Below are 26,480 nucleotides of genomic sequence, written 5' to 3'. Positions count from 1 at the left end.
TACATTGTTGAAGCTGCCGCTGCTGCCAGAAAGAGCAAGCATGCATTAATTTCTGAATTTACAGTAGGTAGATGTATTAGATGGGGATGGGGCTATATATATATATACAAGTCTAAATTGAAAACAACGTTCAAACCTATGATTGCGCTGGATAAAAACCGCAATTTTTATACGTGTGCATGCAAAACAAATTTCTTGGTAGAGGGGTCTAAATACAGCACAAACAACATTTTCCAAAAGACCAAATATATATACACAAGGAGATGACTGATTGATAGTTAATGTTTAATGCCAATTTCAGCACTCTTGGCTTAATCATGGTGGCCAATTTTTATTGGTGGAGAAAGCTGGAGTACCTGGAAAGAACCACAACCTTCAGCAGGAGAACAAGATGGGAAAGTAACCCAATGAAAATAAAATACTTCAATAGGTCAACAAATGGTCTCCAACACAAGTCAAGTGTCTATACAATATGTTCCAAACTGTCCTTAAAATTGAGAAAAAGACTGATAAATTTTTTTCTGGATTTAATATTCTTTTTAATCATTTAATGCTAGGCATGGTTATGTTTTTTCCCAGGCTTTGCCACATGAAAATAAACCATGTGAAAATTTATTTTCACTTTTATTCACAATTGATTCCTACATTTATTGTTGCAATTATTCATTTTCATCCTGTTTTGGGCAAAATCATTTATTTTAAATCCTCCTGGTCCCCCCACCCCCTTGAAAAATCAAATGGTTGTCTCTTAACTAACACATTAAAAATCTGGCTCAGCATGTTGGTAAAGTAAATAGCAGGGTTAATATTTATATCAAAATAACTTGTTTTAGTCAGTGATATGCATGTAATATTTGCCACTGGTTAAAAAACACAACTCATTATCAATGATGATCATCAGCATAATCAAAGAAAGTTTCATAAAGCAACATAAGGAACAGCAAGAATTAATCTAGAAACAAGAAAAATGTGTACAGAATTCAAATACAAAAATATTCAAACATTTTACCAGATGACAATTAATGTGTCCAAAAGTATCAATAAGTAGATTCGTATATAATTACCTGGTATCCTAGATATCTGTGAACATAGGTCAATACCAACTTGAGCTGCTCTTTGCAATAAATATCCCCAAGAACTTTTTTGTATTTCATAACCAACTAACAAGTCTGGATCCCATCTGTTAAAATAATTTTAATAATAAATAGGCACTTATATGTTATATAAGTAATGTTTATACATAGTTCGATTTTCATTACACTCAGTAGTCATTATTTTAGGATTTTCCCAGGATGTGTGTTTTCTTTACTATTGAGATGAAACAGATTTATTATCATATCTCAATTAGCTAGATGTGAAGTTTATCACATGTTCTTAGCAGGACAGCTCAGCAGGAGGTTTCATTACATCAGGTCCAATACACATGTCTTGTTAATTAGTGACCACTTGTGGCATTTAGCTTCCTTTGTCCTTTGTTTGTTTGTACATAAACCTGGATGCAGTTTAGCTCCTCCAATTTAAGAGTATCCCATTAAGAAGTTGTGTATCAAAAACCAAGACTACTTTTTGCTCAAATAGTGTATTAGCTAAAAACTTGAACTTCAGTGTTTGGATTACTTTTACTAAAGCAGTTACCCGTATACAGCTTTTGAACTATTAAATATAATTCCGACTAATTTAACTGGAGAAATAAACATTATTTTGGAATATCTGACAACAAAATGTCAGGCAGAGGAAAAAAATGGGTATGCAAAGGAAGACTACGAGTTCTCCTTCAATATGAGAGCCAATGGGATTCTAATAACCCATCTAACAGGACTTTAAACCAGCTGAAAGAAGAACTTAACAAAAAGGGTATTAGGACAACTACTGGAATGTCAAAACAAGTGTTAAAACAACTTTATATAGAGAATAGTAGTGAAGGAGTAACACCTAGAGAGACACAACAAACAGAGAACTCTGGTGCTAATGAGATTAACACAGATTCCTCGCCAAAGAGCTGTTCCGATTACCTTGGCAGAATCAGTGCATCAACACAGAAGCAGTGTATCAAATGGTGAAAATGAAAATGGTGGAACAGACAGGAACAAGACTGAATCACAAAACATAGCTCAGTGTTTTGCAGGACTTCAAGAGACTTTCAAAAAGTTGATTAACAGAGACAAGACTCAGGACATGAATAGAGAATTCAACAACAGCGGTTTAATAATACAGGGATTTGCAATAGGAGTGAAAGTTACACTTTTAACAGAGGAAATTACCAAGAACATTGTTTACAAAGAAATACAGAGAATGCATCTTTCGTGTCAGGAACACACATGGGAAATTTTTCATTTGGAGTGCATTTTGATGAATACTCTAATGTGGACATAATATCTCCATTTATTCAGAAGCAAATCATTGACAGTAAGGATGTAAATTTGGCATCTCTTCTTATCCCAAATTATGAAAGTCCCCATTAGTTCACTCTGTTACAGCTAATGGGTTAGAAATAAATATCTCAGGGAAGCCAGACCCCGTCTAAATAGGAAACTCACAATTCAAGAATTCATTAAGGCATTTGGCAAGTTTAAACGGGTTATGTCATCAGCTTATCCTGATCGTAGAGCAGAGCTGGATGCTTATGAAGATGAGATTATAGATATTAGTAATTTTTATGGTGATAGATTTTATGATTATCTCAAATTGTTTTCTGCAAAATCAGCAGCTCTTTTAAGGGAGAGAAGGATTAAGGTTGACTTGAGCAAAAGAGATAAGGATCTTCTTTCCTTAATAGTTGCTGGTGGGAATGTAAATGTTTGCAAAATTTGTAATTTGGTTGATCAAACTACAGCTTTTTGTCCTATGCAGACCTCCATGGCGCATCAAGATAACCCAGATAAATTATCAAGGCAGGTAGACAATACTGATAAGTTAAGTAGAAAGAAGGTTTATCATTCTGGGAGGGAGGTGTGCAATAATTTTAATACCAGTAGGGGTTGTACCAGGAGTTTTTGTCATTTTTCACACATCTGTAGTAAATGTAAAGTCGCTGGTCATACACTATTAGCTTGTCAAAAAGTTTTCCCCTCTCAAGGTAGGACAGAAGTACAAGCTAAGCCACATACAGTTAACCCTTCACAAAAGTTTGAGAAAGAAATACTGCAACAAATACTTAGCAAGGTCAATGACTACATGATTTTCCGTATCAGGCAACTACTCCAATTAATGTAATTAAACTTGCAGAAGAATTATTATCTCATCCTGACAAAAAATTAGTAAATTATTTATGCAATGGCTTAGAGAAAGGCTTTGATACTTTGGTAGCAACAACAGATTTACCTACAAAAGAATGTAGGAATAGTTTATCTGCTAGAACACAACCAGAAGTGGTTTCTTAGTTGATAGATAAAGAAGTTTATAAAGGTTTCTTGTATGGGCCTTTTAAGGACCCACCTTTTGAAAAATATAGGTTAAGTCCCACTGGTATTGCAGAAGGGAAATATTCTGATAAAAAGGGCTTAATATTGGACTTATCTACACCACATGATGATGACAACCATCTAAGCATTAATGGTCTAATTGACAAACAGGATTACTCAATGTCTTATGTAAGAATAGGTGACGCCATTGATGTCATTTTGAAATTTCAAAGAAATTCCTGGCTTTGCAGGTTCGACATATCCGATGCATTCAAAAATTGTCCTAAGTCAGTGGCCTCTTTTTTGCATAAAATGGGAAAAAATGTATTATTTTTATGTCCGTTTGACTTTTGGATGTCATTCAAGCCCCAAAATTTTTGACCATTTATCCCAAGCTTTGTGTCATAATGCAGAAAACAATTACAAAGTTAATAGCATTTTGCATTTATTGGATGATTTCCTAACCATAGATCCACCAGATGCTAAAAGTGAGAGGACTTTGACTATAATGATGATGATTTTCAAACAAGAGTCTCTCAAGAGCCTGAATCGCTCACCTGTATTTCAGAGGAGAAGATTTTTAAATGTTAGCAAACTTTATGAACAAATTGTGTAAAATTGTTTTTAAAGGGCAATAACTCCTTAAGGGGTCAATTGACAATTTTGGTCATATTAACTTTTTTGTAGATCTTACTTTGCTGAACATTATTGCTGCTTACAGTTTATTAAAACTACCAATTCGGTGGCAGCAACCCAACAATGGGTTGTTCGATTCGTCTGAAAATTTCAGAGCTGATAGATCTTGACCAATTGAACAATTTTGCCCCATGTCAGATTTGCTCTAAAAGCTTTAGTTTTTGAGATATAAGCCAAAAACTGCATTTGACCCCTATGTTCTATTTTTAGCCATGGCGGTCATGTTTGTCGATGGATCAAAACTTTTGATACAATTTATAAACGAGATACCCTAAGGAACATTTAGATAAAGTTTGAAGGTATTTGGCCCAGTAGTTTCAGAGGAGAAGATTTTTTAAATAGTTTACGACGACGACAGAGGACAACAGACGATGACGACAGACGACGACGACGGCGACAGATGACGGACGACGACGGACGCCAAGTGATGGCATAAGCTCATAAACTGAGCATTCCTATAGCTAAATATAGGACAATAGGTCCTGTAAAAAGGTTTAGAATATTTGGGTATAATTCTAGATTCTGAAAAAATGGAAGCTCAACTGCCCCTTAATAAAGTCAATTGCATTTGTGAATTCATCAAAAAATTATACAGGAGAAATTCATGTACAAAAAGGGAATTGTTGCAGCTTTTGGGCCACTTAAACTTTGCTTCATGTGTCATTTTATTTGTAGATCATTTGTTTCATACCTCATAGGGCTGTCCACTGCTGTCAATGATTTGCATCACTACATTTAATTAGATAAGGAAGACCATGTTGACCTAGAATTTGGTTCCTTTTTCTGAGCAGCTGGAATGGTGTGAACATGTCTTACAGTAGACTATTTAATTCAAGTTATGGTATGGAACTTTTCACAGATGCCTCAACAACAAAAGGATTTGATGGATATTTCAAAAGAGAATGGTTTTATTCATCATGGCCATCAAACATTGCTTATCCTGACAAAAAATTTTCAATGGCTTTTCTCGAATTATACCCTTTTGTAGTATCTGCAATACTGTGGCGCTCACAGTGGACAACAAAACGCATTCTTTTCTGGTGTGACAATGAAGCTACAGTTGCGATAGTCAAAAAAGGCTGTTCAAAATGTTTACAAATAATGAAATTAATGAGGAAACTTACATGGTGTGCTTGTAAATATAACTTTCTTTTTAGTGCGAAACATGTTCCAGGATATCAGAATAACATAAGTGATGTTCTATCTTGTTTTCAGATAGACAGATTCTGCAAACTAGCTCCCAGTGCAGCACAACATCCAATGAAGTGCCCAAGCAGCTCAGATGTAATGTGGTCCTAAATCAAGCAGTGAATGAATTTTGGAACAGTGCTATTGCTAATACTACAAGAACTGTTTATGAAACTGGGTTCAGAAAGTTTGAGACTTTTATGTTATTAAGAACTGAAAAATTTGAAATTGGACTTTTACTTATATGGTCCAATATCCGAAATCTAAATACACAGTTAAGATTCAGCATATCATAGAACCCCAAGAATTTAATTTTTGATGAAATCAAACAAAGTTTAATTTTGAACCCTTTATACCTCAATGTGAACCAATTCGATAACAGGGCCATAAATCCAAAATCTAAATACAAGCTTAGATTCAGCATATCCAAAAACCCCCAAGTATTCAATTTTGTACCCCAATTTGGACAGATTAAGCATATCCAAGTACACCAAGAATTTAATTAATTTATTTATTAATGGACAATATGAGCTAAGTTTTTTAAGGGGTTTGCTTCATCAAAAACAAAAAAATATATATAATAAGCATTCTCAAAATTAATGTATACAAAATAACAAACAAACCTACCACAAAGTTCTTCAAAAAATTTACAATAAAAATGAAAATAGATGGGGAATGTGTCCATTGGACACAGATGATGCCCCCGCTTGCATATAATGTTAAAAAGGGACATAACTCAAGAACTGTAAAAGTGACGCTACCCAAATTTGTACTTGATCTGAGTTTTGTGGTAATAATCATTGTGTATAAGTTTCATAACATTTAGTTGAGGCAAACTTAAGTTAGAGAACGAAAACGAAAAATACAGCAATTTTTCCATTTGTAAACGGGCATAACTCTAGAACGGTAAAAGTGACGCCTCCAAAATTTGAACTTGATCTGAGTTTTGTGGTAATAATCATTGTGTATAAGTTTCATAACATTTAGTTGAGGCAAACTTAGGTTATATAGAGAACGGAAACGAAAAAATTCAGCAATGTTTCCATTTGTAAAGGGGCATAACTCTGGAACGGTAAAAGTGACGCCACCAAAATTCGAACTTGATCTGTGTTTTGTTGTAATTAGCATTGTGTATAAGTTTCATAACATTTGGTTGAGGCTAACTTAAGTTAGAGAATGGAAACCAATTTTGGGACATACGGACGACGTACAGACAGACAAGGGTAAAACTTAATGCCCCCTCAGCATAAAAAATTTGTAAGGGTTCCGCTGAACCCAGTGTCTCGCCTACTTTTGCTGTTAGTCGCAGGCTCAACAAAAATGGGGAAAAAAATATTAAAAATTTTCCTCTAGATACTATATCTTTTGATTGTAAGAAGTTCTGTTCAAGTTTGGTAAAAATCCAAGAAGGTTTATGAATCTAATAAATGTTTTAAAAACTTTAATTGCAGACTGTACGTAATGTTAACTGGAATAAAACTAAGTCCATTTATAAGTAATAAACGGAAAAACAGGGAATAAATTTTTACAAAATTTCCTTCTAGATAGTAGCTTTTGATCATAAACAAGCTTCTGTCCAAGTGTGGTACAAATCCAGGATAGTTTAAGAAAGTTATTAAATTTGAAAACTTTTGGCTTTCTAACTATTTTGATCTGAGCGTCACTGATGAGTCTTATGTAGACGAAACGCATGTCTGGCGTATCAAATTATAAACCTGGTACCTTTATAACTATTTACACCACTGGGTTTATGCCACTGCTGGTGGACTATTCGTCCCCGAGGGTATCACCAACCCAGTAGTCAGCACTTCGGTGTTGACATGAATATCAATTATATGGTCATTTTTATAAATTTACAGTTTGCAAAAGTATGAATTATTTGAAATACTAAGGATTTTCTTATCCCAGGCATAGATTACCTTAGTCGCATTTGGCACAACTTTTTGGAATTTTGGGTCCTCAATGCTCTTCAACTTTGTACTTGTTTTGGCTTTCTAACTATTTTAATCTGAGTGTCACTGATGAGTCTTATGTAGACAAAACTCGCGTCTAGCCTATCAAATTATAAGCCTGGTACCTTTATAACTAACCACAGAGTGAATGTTATGTTAACTGGCAGAAAAACTAAGTCCATATATGAGTAAAATACGGATAAACTAGATTTTTTTTTTGACAAAATTTTCTTCTGGATACTATCTTATGATTATAAACAAGCTTCTGTCCAAGTTTGGTACAAATCTAGGATAGTTTAAGAAAGTTATTAAAATTTGAAAAACTTTAACCAGAGTGAATGGTAATGTTAACTGGCAGAAAAACTAAATCCATTTATGAGTAACATACGGATAAACAGGATTTTTTTTTCACAAAATTTACTTCTGGATACTATCTTATGATCATAAACAAGCTTCTGTCCAAGTTAGGTTGAAATGCAGGATAGTTTAATAGAGTTATTAAAATTTCAAAAACTTAACCACAGAGTGAATATTTGTGGACGCCGCCGCCGCGACGTAATGTAGAATCGCTATGTCTCGCTTTTGAAACAAAAAGTCACAGGCTCGACAAAAATTAATTTCCAAAATATCATTCCCCATTAATACAGTCCTAAATTGATCCCCAAGAAATCACATCAAAAAGATGATGGATTGAAAATCAGCTTATCAGCCACACCACTTGGAAAACACAAAATTTTCAAATAAATTTGTCATTCCAATTATAAGTGTGTTAGTTGATGAATACTGCATCTTTTGTTTTTTTTATAGTTGATAACTGCTGTATGAATGAATTAATAGTAAATACACAACACTCTTCCATATTCATAAATGTGTGTATATTTAGTTAATTACAAACATAAATATGTTATACAAATTGTGTGTATAGTTTAAAATTTTATCACAAGGACTGGGTTAGCAGATCAAAATATTGTTTATCAATGTTTTTCAAATCTTTTTTCGTATTTCCTGTCTATTTGTATTACATTATCAACGTTTTTAACGTTGGCATCAATATTTCTTTGTTTTCTAGCAATGTGCAGTTTACTATCCATATCCGTATACTGAAAAATCCTAGGAAACTGCACATTACTAGAAAACAAAGAAATATTGATGCCAACGTTAAATACGTTAATAGTGTAATACAAATAGACAGGAAATACGAAAAAAGATTTGAAAAACATTGATAAACAAAGTTTTAATCTTCTACCTGAGTCCCTGTGGTTTTTATAGGAAGAATGGTAAAAATTTCAATCTTTTTTAAAAAATGATAATAATACATGTTATAATAATTCTTTATCTAAAGAGGGTTACACAGTTAGCTGTAAAACTAATCTCCCCTGAGATATATATATGAAATACATTGATAACAAACAAACAATTAAAAAATAATCAAACAAATATACACATTAGCTAATGTGTATGGAATTAATACATCCTAAACTTTCTTTCATTCATTTTAAGATTTAATTTCCATGATAAGTTATAAAAATGTTTAAATAAACAATATTTCAAATTTACTTCATTGTTCCTGTCCTGGAGTGGTAATATCAGAAACTGAACATAACCTTCTCTACATATTAACTCAGTTTTTTTGTTTTAAACATTAGTTTGTTAAGTAATATCATCTGTCCCTTTATCATTTTAACAATTTCACCATTTTATAATCTAATAATGAACAGTAAATTTCAAACTATATTTCTTCTCTAAAATTAGACAATCATATGATGCTATATTTATTTTTAACTATGACTCTACTTTTAATTTCTATTAATCTATTAATTGTGCAATACAACTAAATATTTTATATAGCATAGTTTCTGATACAGAATGAATGTGGTCTAAGCACCAACATAATTCAAATTTGGATATTTACCAATTATGGTCCACTATCCAAAATCTAAATACATGGTTGGAATCAGCATACCAAAGAACCCTTAAAGAATTCAATTTTTGATGAAATCAATCAAAGTTTAATTTTGGACCCTGTGGACCAATTTGATAACAGGACCCACAATCTAAAATCTAACTATATGCTTAGAATGGGCATATCAAAGAAAACCCATAATTCAATTTTTGATGAAATCAAACAAAGTTTAATTTTAGACATAGATTTGGACCAACTTGAAAACTGTGCCAAAATTTAAAAAATCTAAATACACAATTAGATTCAGCATATGAAAGAACACCAATAATTTAATTTTTGAAGAAACTAGACATCATTGAGATGGGAGCCATCTCTGTGGGCCCCGCTGTAAATAACAGTTGTCAACTGAAACCAAAGTTTTTGACCTAGACCTTTGACCTAGGAAGTTGTACAAACATTATGACACACCCTCTGGTGTTGGTTAATAAACATGTCAAGTATAAAGTATGAAATTATAACGGTTCTCTAGATATAGAGCGGACACAATTTGTTTAGGACGGACGGACTGATCACTATAGGGCGACCCGCCACTAGGCGGGGCCCTTATCAAACAAAGTTAATTTTGAACCGTTTGGACCTTAATGTGGACCAATTTGAAGACAGGCCCCAAAATTAAAAAATCTAAATACACAATTAGATTCAGCATATGAAAGAACACCAATAATTTAATTTTTGAAGAAATCAAACAAAGTTTCATTTTTGACCCTTTGGATCTTAATATGGATCAATTCAAAAACAGGGCCCAAAATCCAAATTCTAAATACCTGGTTTGATTCAGCATATTAAAGAACCCCAAGATTCAAGACTTTGAATTAAACCCCAATGAAATTCCTAAAAAAAATAAGCAGTTTATACAAAGTATTACAAAAGTATTGTTTTTGGTCCCTTTTAACTAAACTGTTAGGGTCATAACCTCTAAAATCAATCCTAAACTCTATTTTACAGAATAACACCTTGTGGCACAATTAAATAGCAATCCATAGACTTATACTCAAGTTATTGTCCAGAAACCAGAAAATCCTAGTTTTTTGGTCCACTTTCAGCCCCTAATTATTAACCAGTTTGGGCAATGACCTCCAAAATCAATCCCAACTTTCCTTTTGAAATTTGAACCTTGTGGTGAAATTTCATAGAGATCCATACTCTAATACACAAATTATTGTCCTGAAACATGAAAAATGCTTGTTTTTGGCCGCTCTTAATGTTTATGACTAAACAGCTAAGACAATAACCCCCAAAATAAATCCCAACCTTCCTATTGTGGTATGGAACCTTGTGCTAAAATCTAATAGAGATCCATACACTTATACTCAAGTTATTGTCTGTGAACCAGAAAAATAATTGTTTTTGTTGGCCCCTTATTACTAAACAGCTACGACAATAACCCCCAAAATAAATCCCAACCTTCCTATTGTGGTATGGAACCTTGTGCTAAATTTTAATAGAGATCCATACACTTAATTACACTCAAGTTATTGATTGCAAACCAAAAAAATAATTGTTTTTGGCCCCTTTGTAGCCCCTAATTACAAAAAAGCTACAACAATAACCCCAAAATCAATCCCAACACTCCTATTGTTTTATGGAACCTTGTGCTCAAATTTCATACAGATCCATACTTATAATCAAGTTATTATCTGTGAAACAATTTATTGCCTATGAACCAGTGAAAATGCTTGTTTTTGGACCCTTTTTGGCCCCTAAATACAAAACGGCTAGAAAATACCCCCCAAAATCAATCCCAATCTTCCTCTATTGGTATGGATCCTTGTGCTAAAATCTAATAGAGATCCATACACTTATACTGAGGGGCCTGATGGGGGGTCTGATCACGATTCACGAGTTGATTTTTTTTGTCAATCACGATTCACAGAAAATAAATTTCCATGATCACGGATCACGAAAATATAAAAAAAAAATAAATCTGTAGAAAAACAGATCACGATAGCGAAAATGCGCCGATCACGAAGAACGAAAATAACCCATCAGGCCCCTCTATACTCAAGTTATTGTCTGTGAACCAGAAAAATAATTGTTTTTGTTGGCCCCTTATTACTAAACAGCTACGACAATAACCCCCAAAATAAATCCCAACCTTCCTATTGTGGTGTGGAACCTTGTGCTAAAATCTAATAGAGATCCATACACTTATACTCAAGTTATTGTCTGTGAACCAGAAAAATAATTGTTTTTGTTGGCCCCTTATTACTAAACAGCTACGACAATAACCCCCAAAATAAATCCCAACCTTCCTATTGTGGTATGGAACCTTGTGCTAAATTTTAATAGAGATCCATACACTTAATTACACTCAAGTTATTGATTGCAAACCAAAAAAATAATTGTTTTTGGCCCCTTTGTAGCCCCTAATTACAAAAAAGCTACAACAATAACCCCAAAATCAATCCCAACACTCCTATTGTTTTATGGAACCTTGTGCTCAAATTTCATACAGATCCATACTTATAATCAAGTTATTATCTGTGAAACAATTTATTGCCTATGAACCAGTGAAAATGCTTGTTTTTGGACCCTTTTTGGCCCCTAAATACAAAACGGCTAGAAAATACCCCCCAACATCAATCCCAATCTTCCTCTATTGGTATGGATCCTTGTGCTAAAATCTAATAGAGATCCATACACTTATACTGAGGGGCCTGATGTGGGGGGGGGGGTCTGATCACGATTCACGAGTTGATTTTTTTTGTCAATCACGATTCACAGAAAATAAATTTCCATGATCACGGATCACGAAAATATAAAAAAAAAAAAAATCTGTAGAAAAACGGATCACGATAGCGAAAATGCGCCGATCACGAAGAACGAAAATAACCCATCAGGCCCCTCTATACTCAAGTTATTGTCTGTGAACCAGAAAAATAATTGTTTTTGTTGGCCCCTTATTACTAAACAGCTACGACAATAACCCCCAAAATAAATCCCAACCTTCCTATTGTGGTATGGAACCTTGTGCTAAAATCTAATAGAGATCCATACACTTATACTCAAGTTATTGTCTGTGAACCAGAAAAATAATTGTTTTTGTTGGCCCCTTATTACTAAACAGCTACGACAATAACCCCCAAAATAAATCCCAACCTTCCTATTGTGGTATGGAACCTTGTGCTAAATTTTAATAGAGATCCATACACTTAATTACACTCAAGTTATTGATTGCAAACCAAAAAAATAATTGTTTTTGGCCCCTTTGTAGCCCCTAATTACAAAAAAGCTACAACAATAACCCCAAAATCAATCCCAACACTCCTATTGTTTTATGGAACCTTGTGCTCAAATTTCATACAGATCCATACTTATAATCAAGTTATTATCTGTGAAACAATTTATTGCCTATGAACCAGTGAAAATGCTTGTTTTTGGACCCTTTTTGGACCCTAAATACAAAACGGCTAGAAAATACCCCCCAACATCAATCCCAATCTTCCTCTATTGGTATGGATCCTTGTGCTAAAATCTAATAGAGATCCATACACTTATACTGAGGGGCCTGATGGGGGGGGGGGGGGGGGGGGGGGGGGTCTGATCACGATTCACGAGTTGATTTTTTTTGTCAATCACGATTCACAGAAAATAAATTTCCATGATCACGGATCACGAAAATATAAAAAAAAAAATAAATCTGTAGAAAAACGGATCACGATAGCGAAAATGCGCCGATCACGAAGAACGAAAATAACCCATCAGGCCCCTCTATACTCAAGTTATTGTCTGTGAACCAGAAAAATAATTGTTTTTGTTGGCCCCTTATTACTAAACAGCTACGACAATAACCCCCAAAATAAATCCCAACCTTCCTATTGTGGTATGGAACCTTGTGCTAAATTTTAATTAAGATCCATACAGTTATTGTCTGCGAACCAAAATGTCTTGGACGCCAACACAGACATGGCCATAACATAACAATAATACAAAAACTTTTGCAGTCGTATAAAAACCAGCAGCCAGATATCTGACTGTTTAACAAAAGCAGGGACTGATTTCCATCCTTTAATCAAAGTTCTCAGTACTGGAAAAAGACCATGAAAGTGAAAATTTGTATTTCTGAAATTTGACAGTATTAATAATTTGATTATTTTTTGTTTCATTCTGGAATGGACCATTACTTTTAAAGCTTTAAGTACAGACAATTAACTTTAAATGTTCTAAGAAAGACGTGGGAATGTGTTATATCTGTATATTTATGTTATGTTTACTTTCCCCTTCACAGGAGCTGGAGTTATAAATATATACCAACATCAGTTTTTACAAGTGTTCCCCATAAACTGACCTAATCACAAACTAATATATTGTTGAAGTCCATGGCACTGCAGAGGCCACCGCCACCAATGCCAGAAACAGCACACCTATGTCTTGCTTTCTGACTCTATCAAGGTGAGACAAAAAAAAAATGGGGAATGTGTCTATGGGACACAGATGATGCCCCCGCTTGCATATCATATAAAGTTAAAAAGGGACATAACTGAAGAACGGTAAAAGTGACACTACCCACATGTGTACTTGATCTGAGTTTTGTGGTAACAAGTATTGTGTATAAGTTTCATAACATTTGGTTGAGGCAAACTTTAGTTATTAAGCGATTACAATGCTGAATTTTCTAATTATTTACATTCCTAAGAGGTAGACCACCCCCATAAATATTCAATTAGCCCTGATTTTCTCTGAGACATTGCTGATGTAAAGCTTCAACATAAATTTTATTGAAATCAGATAAGAACTGTTTAGGCATAAGAGCACTTATGTCCAACATCCATATTATTAACTTTTCCAATAGATTCAAAGCTCAAAAAGAAAATATAGCTGCCTGAATGTCAAACTCATAGGAAAAAATTAGCCTAACTAGCTTTAATAAATTTCAAGATACTTGCAAAACCTATCATTTAGGGAAAATAACTTATAATTTAAGAAATTTGATCATCGTGCCAACTAAATCTGTTCTATACCAAAAGTTGAGCTCAAATTGACAAAAGCTGTCAGGCCTAGGGGAGCCATATAAAAGGATGGAAAAATCAGGCAGAGCCGCAGACTCAAAATTTGTTTAGAAAACCCTAGAATCATGGCAAAATAATTAAACCCTACATTAAGTCAGTGACTTCCTAATATTAACTGACACATCCATTATACAAATATATTCCTGCATTAACTAAATTCCCATCTTGGATGAACAGTGCACAGCAATTTACCTCACTGATAACCAAATAAGAAAAAGTATAGTTATTTATTTTACAAAACCACAACAATCTAAACATACATTTGAACAAACTTGTAACATTTATTTACTTCTACTAAAAAATACAACCTTTAATAATTTTTTTATACCCTATTGTTACTTTTCCTTTTAAGGACAGTGATGTTCGTTTGGCCATTTCTTATGGTGTGTATATTTACCAACTGTTCACCATGCTCATATCTGTACATATTTTTAGATCTCAATGAACTTAATCTATGTATAACTGGTAAATTATAAAGGCAGGGATTTTGTTACCACAAATTACTTAAAACTTTCACTAAATTACATTCACATTATAGTTTTTACGGTAATGTTTATAAAACCCATAAATTTAGATATTATCTATGAAAGCTCATTGATCATTTAAGTAAACTTATTCAAAATGAAAACTGTGTTGTTGTGCTGTGGTCATTTTTTGTATTCTTGTCTTTCATTTTTGCTTTTGTGCTATGTCTATACGCCATTTAGTTTTTCTTTGTTGACATATTTGTTTGTTTTATAGTAATGAAGATCATAACACAATGTTGACTGCTGTACCCCTATTTTTGACATTTTTACCTATTATGTCTGTTTGTTTTGTTCACACACTGTTATCAATATAATGGAATTTTATGCGACTGTCATAGAGGTTTAGCTAGCTATAAAACCAGGTTCAATCCACCATTTTCTTCATAAGGAAATGCCAGTACCAAGTCAGGAATATATGACAGTTGTTTTCCATTCATTTGATGTGTTTGGGCTTTTGATTTTGCTATTTTATAATGAACATTCAGATTTGAATTTTCCTTGGAGTTCAGAATTTTTGTTGTTTTACTTTCTATTATTCTATATCCTGTCGATAGTATATATCAATATTTAGTCATTGCACAAGGTCATGGTTTCCTCAGACTGTTTATGATGTACTATCTTCACTATATCAGTTGGATATGTACTGATTAATACTTTAGTCTGAGAGAGCATGATATAATTATGAGTTGTTATTGGCTTGAACTAGCTTTGAAGTAGCTCTCAGAAACTGACTACTTCAACATTACTTTGTTTTGTGCTTCATGCCAATCTGATGAGTCAAGTCATTTCCAACTGATATTTTGTTGTGCTGTTATACTAATGTCCAAGGTATAGTGGAGGGATGAGTTCTAACAAACATGTTTAACCTCGCCAGATTCTATATGTGCCTGTCCCAAGTCAGAAGACTGTTGTTGTTACTTGCTTTAAGTCATGTTTATTTTCGTTTGCTGTTTTGTTATAAATCAGGCAGTTGTTTATTTTCCTCATTTGAATTGTTTCAGATATTGTTTTATCTAAATTCAGTTTTTGCTGTTATAAAATTTTGAAATCATTTTAAATTAAGGAATGTATCTCCCTCATGCAAACCTCTGATTCATTGTCTCAGTTTGGCTTTACATTTGGCCCTTTTTGGTTTTATGATCTCTTCAACAATCGTATTAGGTTTTTGACTTTCAACTAGTTTGGCCTTGAGCATCATGAAAGAGTCATTCATTATCACTGAACTAGTATATATATTTGTTTAGGGGCCAGCTGAAGGACGCCTCCGGGTGCGGGAATTTCTCGCTGCATTGAAGACCTGTTGATGACCTTCTGCTGTTGTCTGTTCTATGGTCGGGTTGTTGTCTCTTTGACACATTCCCCATTTCCATTCTCAATTTTATTGATTGACAAAAGAAATCTCTGTATTACTGAAAAATTATTACACCAGGGTTTTCGATATCACAAACATGTCAAAACATTGCTACAAGGACATCATTTGTAAATATAAATCAAAGTGCAGACATCTTATACGTTCACGTATTTCACATCCCATCTTTTGCGGTAATATTCTATACAAAGGAAGAAAATGTCATCATTCACCTCAAAAGCTAACCAAATTGTTAAACAGACTTAGTCAGAAGGTATATAGTTAGATACTGTTATCAGGTCATGAAAGATGGCATTTTTTGGAATTAATATTGATCGATTCATAGGGTCTTTGTATTGGAAATTAACACATTTATTCTTAAACCAGTTGTGGCATGATACATGTTATGTTCTTCTCGTATAATTTATGGAGGCTTGATACTAAACCCCTAATGGGAGGGATTGTGGCTGAATTTTATATGATGAAGACGTAATCTTTTAATCAGTTTAATTGAAGTCTGGAGCTGGCATGTGACTGCTAGTAGTCCTTTGCTAATTTATGTTGATCATTGTCATTTTACTTAGTTTCTTTTGTTACCTATTCAAACATCGGACTTGGACTTCTTTTAAACTGAGATTTACTGTGAGTCTTGCTGTGTGTTTGTTTATTCCACATTGGCTAGAGGTATAGAAAGATTGAGATCTCACAAAACATGTTTAACCCCGCCCCATTTTTGCACCTGTCCCAAGTCAGGAACCTCTAGCCTTTGTTAGTTTTGTGTTAGTTTTGTGTTTTTTTAAATTTTGTTCATTTGTATGTTTCAGAGTTTAGTGTGGCATCCATTTAGCTGAACTAGTACACATTATTGTTAAAGGGCCAGCTTAAGCCCACCTCTGGGTGTCTGGGTGTGGGATTTTCTCGCTGCATTGAAGACCCTTGGTGGCCTTGGGCTGTTTTCTGCTCTTTTTTTGGGTTGTTATCTCTTTAACACATTCCCCTTTTCCATTCTCTATTCTATAGTTGCTAAAATCCATGTCATTTCGACTGTTTGATACTCTTCTTATTGGCAATCATACATTAAATAATTTGATAATTCAAGACTGGATGACTGACATGCTACTCACAGCACATTTAAAAATAACAGAGAAAAAAAAAAGACATCATGTGCTTATTGTGTTTGCTGTGAGAAATGTCACAGAATAGGAGACAAAGGGATGATAATGTGGTAGTGGCTCTTCATGTACAGTTTTACTACATTTAAAAGATATGGTTCATTGTTCAGCAACTGCTTTAAGAGTGCACATGTTGAAATGCCTCGCCTGCTTTAATGATTATGATTAAATTCACATTGAAAGTCTTACAGTCTTCAGATAAAGCTTTTGCTACTTAAAGGAGGTGGTATGATTAAAGCCATTATTTTGGCCCCTGAAATTGCAAAAATAGTAAACTTATTCAATTGTGGTGTATGTAATGATTGTAAAAGGTACATGTCAGTCTGGCAGGTTTCATCCAAAACACAAAAAAACTCAACATTAACCAATGAACCATGAAAATGAGGTCAAGGTCAGATAAAACTTGCCAGACTGACATGTATACCCTTTACAATCATTATATACACCACATATAGTTGACCTACTGCTTATAGTATCTGAGAAAGGGACCAAAAATATGTAACTTTAACCTTGATCACTGATCCATGAAATGAGGTAGAGCTCAGGTGAACTCTATCTGACGGACATGTGTAGATATTGCAAGAAATCCATATACCAAATATAGTTATCCTATTACTCATAATAAGTGAGAAATTCACATGACAAAAAAAAATTAAATTTTTTTCAAGTAGTTGCTGAAGCATGAAAATGAGGTCAAGGACAATTGACATATGACAGACGGAAACTTCATAACATAAGGTATCTGAATACAAGGTATGAAGCAACCTTCTGAAATAAAAAGTTTTTTACAAATATTTTACATAGCTGCCGTCGCTGGATAGTAATCCCTATTTCTCACATACTCGCCCATAGGAGACAAATACCTCCCTTTTGTCATCAGTAACACCATATTAAATTTTAAAAAGCATAGGTTGACCAGTACATAACTTATTGCCTAGATACCACATAAAGTGCCATTTTCCAATCCATCAAGCATAACTCCTGGATGGTAAAAGTGAAAATCATCAATATTGAAATTGATCTCCCTTTTGTCCTCAGTAAACACATATTAAAATTTGTAAGGATTGGTTGAACTGATCATAACTTAATTATTGCACAGAATCTGCATGCCCTCCCCAACCCCACCCCAACCCCCCAAAAAAAACACCCTGAGGTAATTTACTTACAGATGAAACTGTAGAGAATAAATATTAAAATCAAATGCTTTTTTCTGTCCAGTTGGCCATATTGTATTCACTGAGAAATGAATGTGGTCTATTGTTGTAGAAATACCAATAAATATGGAGGAAACTCTTTGTGATGAGTTCATACTAGCCATAGAGTACCCTTATAAATGCCATTTTTCAATAAAAAAAAAAAACAGCTGCAGCACCATGCGTTTTGCAGATTTGTTCACACCCAAAGGTGCTGAAAATTCAGAATTTGACACTTTTTTCAACAGATTATTTAGAGTGAAAATGCAAAACCAAGAAAAGCTACCATCATTGCCTATAGCTATGCAAATAATTACTTCCTTTTAACCATAAGCCTCTACCAGTAAGAGCAATTTTGAATACAAGAAATTCTGTCCAAGGGGGTTAACTCAAATATTATCCTCTTTCTCAGTACTGAACAAAACAACTGCAGATCTGACTCCGTCCTTCAAACTTGTATATATTGGATATATATTTATTTGTATATTAATGAAATGCTGAAAAAGAAAATGTGAGAGCACATTAAACATGCTTTTTGCATGCAATCAATAACTGCTTTAGTCTTATGCTGTTACCCCCAAAAAGTTGGTTTTCATATCACACAAAAGTGACTAAAGCCCTCAAAATCCAAGATTAAACCCTGCCTATTGCTTAAAGTATCTAAAAAAAAAACCATAGCAATGAAATCTTAACACTGACAACTGATCAATGAAATGAGGTCAAGGTCAGGTAAACCTTGTCTGAGGTATATATGTATACCTTGCAATGATTCTATATTAAAAATTAGATAGAAAATCATTGGATAAAAAAATAAATGGGGAATGTGTCCATGGGACACGGATGATGCCCCCGCTTGCATATAACGTTATAAAGGGACATATCTCAAGAACGGTTAAAGTGACACTACCCAAATTCATACTTGATCTGAAATTTGTGGTAGTAAGAATTGTGTATCAGTTGCAAAACATTTAGTTGAGGCAAACTTAAGTAAGAGAACAGAAACGAAAAATTCAGCAATTTTAGCCATTTGTAAAGGGCATTACTCTAGAAGGGTTAAAGTGACGCCAAAATTGATATGTGTATTGTAGTAATAAGCATTGTGTATAAGTTTCATAACATTTAGTTGAGGCAAACTAAAGTTAGAGAACAGAAACCAATTTAGGGAGGTACATACAGATGGACTCAGACGGATGGACGTCGGAGACATCAAAATCATGTATCTAAGACTAAAGTATCAATCAGCACACATAGAATTAGTGTAGAGATGTCATAAACAGTCAGAGAAAAACATGGCCTTGTGCAATGCCAAAATACAGGTATCGACAGATTGTAAAACCACGAAAGTGCATATGTATTTGTATATAACAATAATATTAGTTTAGTTTTAATGTACTGCTAACAAAATCAAAATTAATACCAGTAAAAACAATTGTTAAAGATCTAATTACAGTGTTGAATTGGTAACCTTTTAGAATAAGTTTATTAAAGGATCCAAAAGTTTACCTGAATCGTATTTAAATTTCAAAAAAAGGAAAATTAATAATAGGGAAAGAAAAATCATCCCTATTGTCATGAATTTTAGTGTAGAGTTTCCCGTGTAAAACTGAAATATCAAAATCTAGGAAAGGACAGTAACATTACCGTTTATATTTGATTTATCTAAAGTAAATATTAAAATAAGAAGATGTGGTATGATTGCCAATGACTCCATAAGAGACCAAAGGACATAGAAATTAACAACTAAAAGTTCCTTTGGGTAAATTTCTGCAGTATATTTAGAAAAGTCTTTATTATTTAACGAAAAAATATCATCAAGGTAACGATAAGTGTTGTTGAATGGCCATTTAAATGTAATTTAGATGGGTCTTTACTGAGTTTGGTCATAAACTGTGATTCATAACAGTACAGGTAATGAAGTATCAAGGTCTTTTATTTTCTAGAATATAAAGCTATATACAAATAGTTTATACTGCTACCACAGCTGTCGACTCTGAATTTACCCTCCATATGCTTAGCATTTGTCAAAGGCAAGACAAAAACTATGCTTATGCAAACAATACAATCTCTAAGCTGACACTCACTCACTCACTGCATCAAGATTAGCAATTTTTTAAAAACATATTTGGGAATTTAATGTATTAAATTGGAGTTTATCCATTTTTGTTCTGTCCTCATCATCTTTTACCCTGTCCCATCATGTGTTTAATATTAGCAAGACCTTTGATAAGTTATTTTTGTCTACAGAGATAAGATAAGGATTTGACCAATCACATTATAGATATTGAAGGGATAGGTGGTCATTTTATAAAGCTTGTTGCAGTTTTAGCAGCCATATTTTGTTTCTCTGAGATTTAATTTGAATATTCTATTCTATTTGCTATTTGGAGTTATATATATACAGAATTCGTATGTTTATTTTAAACTAACATTCGTTCACTTAGTATAAGTGTTTCGTTTCCAGTTATTCGGATTTACGTTTTTAAACAATTCATGATCAGCCACAAAGGTACTTTTTTAAGTTTGTGCTTCATAGTCTTGATAGTGGATCGTTTTTCTCCAGAGTTTGTAACTTTCAATATATCATTAAGACGATTCTAAATTGGATTATATTTGTATTCTGCTTTAATTTTAAACCTCTGTTATTCGTCATCATGGGACCAATTCGTAGATCGGGGACAAGGACACACGTGCATTACGATCCGGAAATGCCTGAAAACTGGACTTTAATCAGATTAAGACAAGAACTTTACGCAAGAGGGATCAGAATTCCTCAAAATTCGAGGAGGATGGCATTGGTCAGGCTTTTACGAGAGTCTGGAGAAAATGTTATTTCCGATGCGGGGAGAGACACCGAGGGCCACGCTGACACCATATTGGGAAGTGCGCGATCCCATATTTCCACTGCCACAGACATCACCATCAACGACCACGTGCACGACGCCTTATTGGGAAGTGCGGCATCCCAAGATGCATCTGTGGAGACAAACAATAGAACTTTAATAAACATTGTTTCAAGGCTGTCTACGACAGTGCAATCCTTGCAACAAAATGTGACAACACTAACTGGCCAAGTCAACACTCTAATTACTCAGAGAACAGTGGAAGCACGTGATGAGACAACAACAACAACGAGAACCGGAAACACGTGAATTTCTTCTTTCGCTTCAACCGGAAGTCAAAGAAGTGAAAAAGTAAACAATGCCAATGGTCTTAATTTCAACCTGGAGACAGCCTACTTCGCTCTGTGAACTAACGCATTGCCAACGGTTGCAGCGGGTAGCGAAGAACAAGCTCTTAGGAACAATCACTATGTTCAAACACCAAGAGGCTATTCAGCCGAGTCTTTGCAGTTTGTGGAAACAGTGACACCACAAGTAAGGAGAAGCATTATAACAGGTATGGACATCAACCTATTCTCTCTTCTTATCCCGTATTATGTGGGAATGGGTACAACAGACAGGGAAGAAAAGAATGAAACTTCCAGTTACCACACAAAACCTGACCCACGACTAAACAGATCTTTGTCTATTGGGGAGTTTATCCAAGCGTTTGGTATCTACAAGAACATTATGTGTTCCGCGTTCCCTCACCGTAGGAGTGAGCTCGACACGTATGAGAGAGACATTGTAGACATGGCTACTCGATACCCTGGCAATGGGTTTTATGAATACCATAAGCGTTTTTCCCTCAATTCAGCTGCACATTTACGCTACAATAACATGGCAGTTGATTGGTCCATAAGGAACAATACATTATTCTGTAATATATTCACAAATATAAGGCCTAACACCTGTAATGTTTGCGGCAGTAACTTTCACACATCAGGATTTTGTTCTCTCACGCAAAGGTCATCCAGAAATAAAATTGATGATTCCCAGGATACATATGGTAGGGAAAGGGTTTTTCATTCTGGAAGAGAAATTTGTAACAAGTTCAATGGATACAGGGGATGTATACTGCCACGTTGTAGAAATGCCCATGTGTGTTTGGCTTGTAAAGGAGATCATTCAAAAATCAATTGCCAGCAGACAAAAAACGAGTTCCAGGGGCCTCAAAAGAACGGGCCCCACACACAGAGGAGAAACTAGATACACCTCAAAATTATGACATGTCTGTCTCTACACTTGTAAATATAGATGTTTTGGAAAAAGAGTTATATAGACATCCTGACTCAGCTTTTAAAAATTATTTGATAAATGGGTTAAGATATGGTTTTCACACTGGGTTAAAGACTCTCCCATCAAAGTCTATTATTTGTAAAAATTTGAAGTCAGCATCTACAAATCCTATATGCGTGTCAGAATTACTTGAAACTGAAGTGTCGAAAGGATACCTCATTGGACCTTTTAATGATATTCCTTTTAGCAACTATCGCATAAACCCCATTGGTTTAGCAGAACATAAATATAGTAAGAAAAAGTGCTTAATTGTTGATCTTTCAGCACCACATGAGGATGAGGACAATCCAAGTCTAAATGAACTGATAGATAAGGAAGAATTTTCTTTGCAGTATGTTTCTATTGATGATGCTACTCATATTATTAAGCAGTTAGGTAGAAAAAGTTGGCTTCTAAAAACAGATATTTGCGATGCGTTCAAAATTATCCCACTTAAATCAGAATTATGGCCTTATCATGGTATACAGTGGAACAAAAATTTTATTTTTTTAAGAGATTAGTGTTTGGGTGTAGATCAAGTCCCAAAATTTTTGATACACTATCCAGGGCAGTTTGCTGGATAGCTAGAAATAACTATGGTATTGTAAATATTTTACATTTGTTAGATGATTTTTTAATTATTGTACCAAGAGCAGATAATGCTCATTTAACTATGAGCAATTTGTTAAAAATGTTTTCATCTTTGGGTATTCCTTTGTCAACAAAGAAAACTGAAGGTCCTTGTGTCATTTTAGAATATTTGGGCATTTTTCTTGATACTATAAAGATGGAGGCACGTTTGCCTAAAGAGAAAATTGCAAGAATTTCAAGAAACTATTGAATCTTTTTCTAAACCCAATACATGTACTAAAAGGGAACTTTTAAGTCTGCTAGGCCACTTAAATTTTGCAAGTAGAGTTTTTTTACCAGGCAGATCATTTGTGTCTCACTTGGTTAAGCTTTCAACTACTGTTAAAAAATTGTCACACCATGTACATATTAAGAATTGCAGATCTGATTTGGCAATGTGGTCTCAATTTCTTAAAAACTGGAATGGAATATCCTTTTTCATTAATGACAATATTATTAAAGCTGCAGACATCCAACTTTACACAGATGCTACACCTAAATCCTTCGGGGGATTCTATCAGGGAAGTTGGTTTCAAGGCAAATTTACACCAGAACTTTTAAATGAACAAACGTCTATGGCTTTCTTTGAACTGTACCCTATAGTGATGGCCTGTGCTCTATGGGGTCACAACTGGAGAAGAAAATGTATATTATTTTACTGTGACAATTTAAGTACCGTAGAGATTATCTCTAAAGGAAGATAAAAAATCCAGAGTATAATGAAACTTATGAGGAAGCTAACTTATCTTTCTGCTCTATATAACTTCATCATTCATGCACAACATATTGCTGGTGTCGAAAACACTGTAGCAGACTCTATTTCTCGTTATCAGATGAGGATGTTTCGCTTACTACAACCACTGGCAGATCAAGAACCAACACCTTGCCTGAAGCCATCCCAGTTAATGATGAGTTGATTCAACAAGTTGAGGAATTATGGGAATTAAGCCTGCCTTTGTCAGAGTAAAAAGCAGGCATATATGACTGGTGTTAAATGTTTTCAAAACTTTATGGTTATGAATGGAAAAGACTGTTTTTTAAATGCATTGCCATATATAGATGAAAATTGTTTGATTTTTTTTGTTGCCTTTTGTAAAAATTCGTTAAAACTAGCACATTCAACTGTTAAATTGTATTTAGCAGGTATAAGACACTATTTTTTAAAACAGGGTCATTCAGACCTGCTAGCAAATACTGTTCATTTGCAGTGCATTCTAAGAGGTTTAAAAAAGTCTCAGTGTAATATACGTCCTAAACGAATGCCTATTACTTCTTCGATTTTAAAAGAACTATGTAATTTGTTAAGATCTGGGGTATTTTCTCCATTGGTTGATTTAATGCTACAAAGCACATTTAATTTAGCTTTTTTTGGATTCCTCCGATGTGGAGAATTTACTTGTCGTAGTAAAGACTTTTCTAAGGATACCATTGTTTCAATTCAAGATATTTCTTTAGATGTGTCACTAAAAAATTTAGTTTTCCATTTACATTCTTCTAAGTGTGATCCATTCAGGCAAGGTGTAAATATTACTATCTTTGAAAACAATGTTTTTCACCCTGTAGCTACCTTGAGAAATTATATCAAATTCAGAACTGATTTAGGAGCTAAGCCTCAGTCGCCTTTGTTTGTTAACGATGATTATGACCATACTCCCTTATCAAGGGATCGCTTTATTTCTTTGCTGCGAGATTTACTTTTTAGACTTGGGTATAAAGATGATAAATTTTGTGGGCATTCATTTAGAATAGGAGCAGTTACATCTGCAGCTGCTGCAGGAATTGAGGACCACATTATTCAAACTTTAGGTAGATGGTCATCTGATTGTTACATGCCTTATATTAGAACCAACCCTAACACTATACATGCAGCTCAAGATAAAATGTGTTTTTAAGTGAACATTTGTTTGTACATAAATGTGAGGTTAAATATATATATAATTTGTATTTTTTTTAAAGGTACTATTATTCATTGTTTTTTATCATATCTGATGTATCTTTTCTTGGGGGCTTTCACTCATTAATTTCGCTCATTTTGGCCAACATAATTTCAGGGAAATTATTTTCCCCCAATTCATTTATACATATTTAAAATTATTAAGTACATTTGTACACCTGCTGGCATCTACCGCAGGATCTATTGTTATTCGCATTAGGTAACCTGCTGGCATCTACCGCAGGATCTATTTTTATTCACATTAACCTGCTGGGATCTACCGCAGAATCTATTTTTATTCACATTCACCTGCTCGGATCTACCACAGGTTCTCGAAATTAGTTTTGTCTGCTCGGATCTACCACAGGCATAAGTAATATATATTTTTTGTATGTTTTGTCTGCTCGGATCTACCACAGGCATAAGTAATATATATTTTTTGTATGTTTTGTCTGCTCAGATCTACCACAGGCATAAGTAATATATATTTTGTGTATGTTATTCGTCAGAAACTGTAATGAGTAGCCCCCTAGAAAGCCAAATGTTACATCAAGGTATTAATATGTAAATGTTTTACTATAAACTATGTTTTTTATATTATATGAAAATGTTTTAGTCCTTAGTGAGTTTTAGTTTTTTGTTTTAATAAATAGTTTAGTTTTATATCTTATCTTTGTTATATACAGTTAGTAATTGCAGTTTTGGTATATGTTGGTTTGCCAAGATTATTCAGGACAAGCGACAGTACACACACTCTCATACATACTGGTGCCCTTAGTCGTAGGCGGAATTAATCTTATTGATGATATATTTTGCAATGATTAAGCTAATAGATATAAAAAGATTTGGTATGAGTGCCAATGAGACAAATCTTCATACAACACTAAGTCCATCATAGTACCAAACATACAAACTCTAACAGAGTTCTGTTTAAGTGGGGTATTTTCTAATCTGGAGAATTATGTATAAACATTACTTTTGTAGGACATGCCTTTCAACAGATAATCAGCATTCCTATGGGAACCAACTATGCTCCCCTTCTTGCCAATTTGTTCTTTTATTTGTATGAGGCAGACTTCAAATAGGAGCTTCTCAAGAAGAATGAAAAGAAGTTAGTATTTCCATTTAATGTCACTTCAGGTTTTGCTATATAGATTATGTCTTCTCATTAATATTTCAAAGATGATGATATATAACCAATTAAACTTAAAGTAAAGGACAAAACGGTTAAGTCTGCTTCAAATCTTGACCTACATCTAGACATTGATAATGGCGGTGATGAGAGCTTAACTTTACAACAAAAAAAGATGA

The 26,480-nt window shown here is 34.0% G+C and overlaps 1 protein-coding gene across 5 annotated transcripts in view; it reads right to left on the bottom strand.

Annotated features, from left to right (window-relative positions):
- Positions 1 to 26,480, bottom strand: part of LOC127724637 (uncharacterized) — a 640,225-nt gene that overhangs the window by 293,616 nt on the left and 320,129 nt on the right. For all 5 annotated transcript variants that reach the window (XR_007992624.1, XM_052231644.1, XM_052231645.1 and 2 more), the window contains exon 20: positions 1,065 to 1,180. Coding sequence is in view for 4 of the 5 variants with exons in the window: in XM_052231644.1 (XP_052087604.1) it covers positions 1,065 to 1,180 (116 nt within the window). In the remaining variant the exon portion in view is untranslated. The remainder of the gene's footprint in view (positions 1 to 1,064; positions 1,181 to 26,480) is intronic.

This window comes from Mytilus californianus, unplaced genomic scaffold (assembly GCF_021869535.1).
Source record: "Mytilus californianus isolate M0D057914Y unplaced genomic scaffold, xbMytCali1.0.p SCAF_14, whole genome shotgun sequence".
NCBI classification, from domain to species: Eukaryota; Metazoa; Mollusca; class Bivalvia; order Mytilida; family Mytilidae; genus Mytilus; species Mytilus californianus.
The sequence above is the reverse complement of the archived record's forward strand: the minus strand, read 5'-3'. Positions and strand labels throughout refer to the sequence as shown.